General features: G+C 32.8%; 1 protein-coding gene across 2 annotated transcripts; it reads right to left on the bottom strand.

The window, feature by feature from the left end:
• Positions 1–2,084: 2,084 nt before the first annotated feature.
• LOC141627027 (uncharacterized) lies at positions 2,085–5,942 on the bottom strand. Of its 2 annotated transcripts, XM_074440545.1 has the most exons (6): positions 5,139–5,942; positions 4,688–4,796; positions 3,451–3,674; positions 2,775–2,945; positions 2,613–2,695; positions 2,085–2,534 (listed from the first exon to the last, which is right to left on the bottom strand). In XM_074440545.1, exons 3-6 carry the CDS (start codon positions 3,572–3,574, stop codon positions 2,265–2,267), a joined length of 648 nt encoding a protein of 215 aa, XP_074296646.1. In that variant the 5' UTR covers positions 3,575–3,674; positions 4,688–4,796; positions 5,139–5,942; the 3' UTR covers positions 2,085–2,264. The 2 variants fall into 2 exon arrangements, with proteins under 2 accessions (XP_074296646.1, XP_074296645.1); XM_074440544.1 differs by lacking the exons at positions 4,688–4,796; positions 5,139–5,942 and having other exon boundaries at positions 3,451–4,677.
• Between the last annotated feature and the right edge of the window lie 864 nt (positions 5,943–6,806).

The raw sequence follows: 6,806 nt of genomic DNA, 5'->3' as shown, positions 1-6,806 counted from the left end.
TCAGTCCACCAAAAAAATTGAGTCCATAAGTCCTCATATATACCCTTAGATCTTACTAGGTGGTTGGTTGAGATTAAAAGCAAAAAAGCATACCCCACCACTAATTAAAGTACATATCCCTTAATCAATTACTCATTCACTAATTAAAGTACATATCAACTAATTAATTACTCATTCACTAATTAATTGTCTTTCTCTCTCATAGTCTGACATTTTAGTTTTTTTAAAGTTTAACTTTTATTTTTTACAAGTATACTGTTTTAATGTGTAACTTTAATATTTTACAAGTATAACTTTAATTCTGAATAGTGTAACTTTATACTAAAAAATGATTTTGACTTATTTTATTTTGATTATTTGGAATTTTAAAACAAGTTTATGACATTTTAATATTTTCAGAGTGTAACTTTAGTCTTTAACGAGTGTAACTTTAATTCTGAAAAGTGTAACTTTATACTAAAAAATGATTTTCACATATATTATTTTGATTTTTTGTAATTTTAGGCCAAGTTTATGACATTTTGATTTTTTCAGAGTGTAACTTTAGACTTTAACGAGTATAACTTTAGTTCTGAAAAGTATAACTTTAATTCTGAATAGTGTAACTTTATACTAAAAAATGATTTTCACATATATTATTTTGATTTTTTGTAATTTTAGGCCAAGTTTATGACATTTTAATATTTTCAGAGTGTAACTTTAGTCTTTAATGAGTGTAACTTTAATTCTGAAAAGTGTAACTTTATACTAAAAAGTGATTTTAACTTACATTATTATGATTTTTTGTAATTTTAAGACAATTTCATGACAATTTAGTAATTTTAGAGTGTAACTTTTGTCTTTTACGAGTATAACTTTAATTCTGAGAAACTAAGTAAATAATTTACAAGTATAACTTTAATCTTTTGCGAGTGTAACCCTAGTCTATTGAGGGTGTAACTTCAGTCCAAAGAGAGTGTAACTCCAGTCCAATGAGAGTAATTTTAACACATCATATTTTAAGTTTTGGTAATTTTTACTAATTTACGAGTGAAACTCTAGTCTTCTACTAGTGTAACTTCAGTCAATTGAGAGTATAACTTTACTCTGGATGTAACTTCACTCCAACAACCTTCGCCTGGGTCAACAATAACACCAAATCAACGATTATTTTTTTAAAAATCAACTTCTTATTTCATAAATCTAAAATTAAAATAAACAAGTAAATTGAAATCTATTTAGTAGAACTAAAATTAAAATAAAAGGTTCACAAAAAATAAACAAGATAAATGTTGTGATGGAGTTGAAAAACGAGAATCGAAAATCGAAATCTGAAAAAAAAAATATAACAAGGCGTGATTTGACAAATAAAATAACAAAACCACATTTTAAATCACGAGCAATCGATTTATTTTATTGGTTTTTCAAAATCAATATATATATATAAAAGAGGCTTTTTTCAGGCAATTCTAGAGACTCCAACTTTATAAAACTACCTAATTAATTTTTATTTATCCCAATATTTATCTATAGTTAGTTATCCCCAATATTTGTGCAAATTCTATCTAATATTTGTGCAAATTCTATCTAATAGAGTTTTATAAGTTATGTACCAGTGGAAAATATAATTTTTCCAATAGAGTTTTGAGAGAGATATAATACTGAAATATGACCTTATATAAATAAATTTGTATGATGTGTCTTACGTATCAAGCATTATTTCTGTTTTGCTCTCTGTTACGTTTCTCTTTATTTTGCTCCAATCCATTTGATTACAATTATTTGTTTTGTTCTTTATATGATTAACTGTTATTATGTATGCGAATCTAATTAATTTTCTTTTTTTATGTCAGATTGGAAAAACATCAAGCAATCTCACAATACTCTGAGGTCAGATCAAAAGAGATTTTAGATTTTGTAAGCAATTAAGCATGTTTTATCTCAAATTTTGTTAATGTTCGATTCTAAATATGATTATTATCGTGGTTGAAGATTACACTAATTTTAAGATCAAGTTGCAATCATGAGTTTGGTTTCATGTCATTATTCACAGATTATGATTTATGAGTGACTGTGGCTTAAGTGAGATGGAAATAAATATACTCCATGTCTTTTGCAGTTTTACTAACTATGATTACGGAAAATGAAGTAAAGACTCAAAAACCAGCAGCAGCAGAATAATCTGTTTGGTTGGATCAACAGACAGTTTAAAGCACAAGGAAACAACGGAGTAGCTAACGGAGTAGTATAGTAATACGAGTGTTGGTTCTGACTTCTGACTCGATTTAGTGCAGCCAGGAATTATAGAGTGTATCAAGAGTAACACTGTTGCTGACGACATCTTCATCTGGTGCACCCACTTCTGCAGACATGTCAGTGCTCACCAAACGAGCCTTCTGTAGTAAAAACAAATTCGTTGATTCTCCAATGTGAAACTGAAACAACACGTGCTGCTCCGGAACTGTCAGAAACAGCACACGAGCTTTATCCGCTAGAAAAGACGCCTCCTTCATGTACGTCATATATTTCCAACTGAACCACCCCTGGAAGGTACGCTGTTCAAATTTCAAACTCATTAACATTGCGGACATTAACGACATTTTGCTCAATTTCGGATCAAGACATATGTATACCTCATTCCGGCTGTACTGATACGCCCATTTTTCACCGTTTCCAATCTCAAACGTTGCTAAGCCATCCTTCCAATCAACAAAAACTGTAAGCAAGAATGCTCAGGAAATTAAATCAATAATATACGTAATTAATAACGTAATTAATATGAATTCATCATATACCTGTATCATTACTACGATGTTCTTCCGGCAAAATATCAATATCGTCACACATATCGCTAATGTCATCGACTGGTACAGTAATTGCACTTAAGACCGTGAGATTGGGAAACATTGTATCATTACGAGGATTTTCGACAATTTGAACCCAAATACCAGTAGGAGGGACAGTTCCTGGTTTAAACCAAATTACCAAACAAAAACACCAGAATCAAAACATTAGTACAGAAAACCGACTTAGTTCCAAGAACAATACACGGCTTTCTAAATTGATTAAATCATTTTCCTAGCATTATTGTTAAAATCATCAGGAAACAACATAGCAGAATATCCGAATCAAAGAATTTTTTCAGTTCATTTCAGAATGTCTACTAACAATCACAGCATAATTTCTGAATGAGCATCACAATCTTCATTTATTTCAGATTATTGGACAATCACAGCAGAATATCGACAAATTAACATTTTTTTCTGAAGCGACATCATAATCGTAAACTTCATTTATTTCAGGTCAACATCGACAAACTTTCTCAAGATCAACGAATTTTCACATAATCTTTTTCACAAAACTTATCGAAAGAACAACATAAATCAAAAACGGATAAAAAAAACTAATTCTTCTCAAATTTTTCAACAAAGAAAACAGGAATAAACATAAAATTGATAATGACGAACATACCAAACTCGAGCTCAAGTCGATCAGTTCCCTTAAGATGATAAATAACCACAGTATCATCATCACCAGCGAGATAACGAGGAAAACCCCGAGAAATAAAATGCAAAGGAGTCAACAGTTCAACCATGAATGGCGGCAGCGCGTTGTTCTGAAACTCGATCGTATCAGAAGACTTGAGCAATAGAGTGGCAGTAGCATTATCATTGTCCTTCACAGAAATTGCGAGACTGTCACAGAAATAATGTCGTTTTGTTGAGGCAGATGAGAGAGATTGAAGGAGATTGTATTTTGATTTGATGGAGTTACAAAGCGTATGGAGAATCACCTTCTTTACGATGATGGATTTTCCACCATTTTTTGACTAAAGAGTTGAGGAGACGGTGACATTTTTTTGGGTTTTGGCATTTAATGGTGGTGATGGAAACATTTTTTATTGGTTTTGGTTTTAATTTTTGTTTAAAGAGGTAAATAAGTCAAGGAAATCGGTTTTATAGGTCTCCCATCAACAAGTTCAGTGAAAGTTAAATGACGTTAAATATGAGATTATTTTCAGTTAAACATTAGGATAGATTAATATGAGAATAAGAGACATAAAGAAAATTATTCCCATGAAATAAACATTTAATAAATACATGTTTATTTTCTAGAAAGGGGGGAAAGATAAGATGAATAAGTCACACTCTTAAACTATGCCCAGTTTGATAAATAATATATTGGTAGAAAATTAGCATATTTCGGGTTAAATAGTAGATTGACCATTGAATATGCTCTTTCAATGAGTTTGGTAAACCGTAGATTATAACGGCATATTGGACGCAATCTACTATCTTCCAATATGCTACTAAGAGTAGCATGTTGTAATAGTAGATTTACTTATGCCTTCATTTAACTAAAATAATAAAATAAATTGTCATGTGCTAACCCATTTTCCTTTGTTAATTAACTCGAACATGTTTTTTAAATATGCAAATGTTATCTATTATTTAAAATCTGCTTTCGCTAATTGCCAATCAGAGACTCATATTCCATTAGAGACCGAGTAAACTTATAAGAGAGAATATAAGTTTCTCATATCTTTGGTTCTTTTGACAATACCAAACGTGATGAATTAGATGGGATAATGGAAGGCAGGGGCGTCTTAAAGTAATAGAGGCTCGGTCCACCATAAAAAAAATGAGGCCCTAAATATGAATGTATAAATGTATTACACATCGAGGTTTATATTGAATTTTATCAGTACCGCTTATAAATTCAGTGGCCAAAACTGGAGGCCCGGTTCCGCCGCCCGTGGTCGCCTGGGGTATTAGACGCCCCTGATGGAAGGAGTAAACTTCGGCAACTTTCAGTTACTACATTATTCAAGAAAGAAACTTTATTGAAAGGTGTTCAAATTAATAAGATAGGAAGATTTACACGGAGTACCTTATTTGAGTAATTGAAATACAACTTTTACGTATCATTCAAAATGATATTAAAAGATCTAAACAATTAGAGGAAGGACAAATTTGAAACCCGTGCAACGCACGGGCACAAAATCTAGTTAGTAGTATTTTGAGTAGATCTAAAACTAAAGGGAAAAAAACATAAAATAAATAACAATAAAGTAAATCTGAAGTGTAGATCAGAAAAGCAACAAAAAAATGGGATTTGAAAAGTAGAAACTTTAAAAAGAACAAAAAAAAAGAAACCACCTACTAAGGCTCCTCACCGCCACCATACGCGTGACCAACAAGCACCACCAGCCTCCCTTTGGTCTCCTTTGACGACACTAACACCACGACCCATCACCACCACGCACCACTGACCCTATCACCGGACCACCACCACGCTTAACCACCATCACCAAAATTTAAAAAAAAAACTACTAAAACTTAAAAAAAAAAACCGAAACAAAGACATTGGAAATAACACCCGATTTAAAAACTTTCGAAACAAAACCTTTCGAACACTTGACATTGGCCAACAACCACAAGGCCAATGTCGGCCACCACTTCCCGCTACCACCACCACAAAACAACATCCAAGACCGTCATTGAAAAAATAAGAAAAAGAAATCCGAAAAAAAAAACAAGATTTTAAACGTGAAGAGGAAGGACGGCCGGTTAAGCGACGGTGGTGGCGTGAAGAGGAAGGCCGGCGAGGGGGTGGTGATAGGTGGTGGTGGGATCGCCATTCCAGATCTGAGAGGAGAGGAATGAGGAGGTGGTCGTGAGAGAGAAAGGAGGAGGTAACCATGGGTGTTGTGGTGGTTGAAGAGGAAGTGGTGGCGGCGGATCTGGATATCGGTGGAGTGGTGGTTATGTCGTGGGGGTCGTTGATGAAGGAGGAAGGAGGAATGTGCGACGGGCTTGGGTGGTCGTTGGCATCACGGAAGTGTGGTGGCGGGGTTTTTCTTCTCAGATCTCAGTGGAGAGGAGATGAGGATTTTTAAGGAATTTGTTTTGATAAAGGGGGAAGTTTTTAGAGAGATGTGGAGTATTTATGAGAATGAGGGTTTAGATAGATATGGATTAATTAGGGTGGGTATTAGAAGGAGGGTTAAAACAGATTATTAATCATCATTTTTGTGTTTTAATCCCATTTCATCCTAGCCCTTCCTTCTCAAGATCTAAGGCTCTATAAGTGGACTTATGAACTCAACAATATATGGTGGACTTACTTGATCCCATTTCTATATATATATAAATATATAATATATATATATAGAGAGAGAGAGAGAGAGTCGGGATCCAGTGAGAACTCCTAAATATTTGAGGATTGAGGATTAGTGAATACAATATCACAGGTTCTTCAATACAATATCACGAAAAATTTGACCTTTGCCAAAAAAATTTTTTTTTAAAAAAAAAATTATAATTTTTTTTTTTTTGCACAGGTGTTTTTTTTTTTTTGTGATATTTTATCAAATAACCTGTGATATTGTATTGAAGAACCTCTGATATTGTAACGAAATCCTCAATCCTCAAAAAGATAGTGTATCCTCACATGATCTCATTCCTATATATATATATATATATATATATATATATATATATATATATATATATATATATACATTGAATCATATGAGGCACTCTTCATATGGTGAGGCGGCTAGACTCATCTCATCCATTTAAATTATTAACATGTGGTTTAAATCAACCCATGTAATCTATTATTAATTCCTTCTCAGCTGTGTACCACCTCCCCCATTCTTTTATTCTAAATTTCCATTGACACGTAAATAATAAAATTTCTCTCTCATCTCTCTTCCATCTCGTCGTCTTCGTCCAATTCAAGGTACGATTTCTTCGATTCTCTTGCAATTTATGCATTTCTGGATCTTAAAGGATGTTCTTGTATCTCACTCTAGGTAATTT

This window comes from Silene latifolia, chromosome Y (assembly GCF_048544455.1).
Source record: "Silene latifolia isolate original U9 population chromosome Y, ASM4854445v1, whole genome shotgun sequence".
NCBI lineage: Eukaryota > Viridiplantae > Streptophyta > Magnoliopsida > Caryophyllales > Caryophyllaceae > Silene > Silene latifolia.
This window is presented reverse-complemented; position numbering and strand designations above follow the sequence as displayed.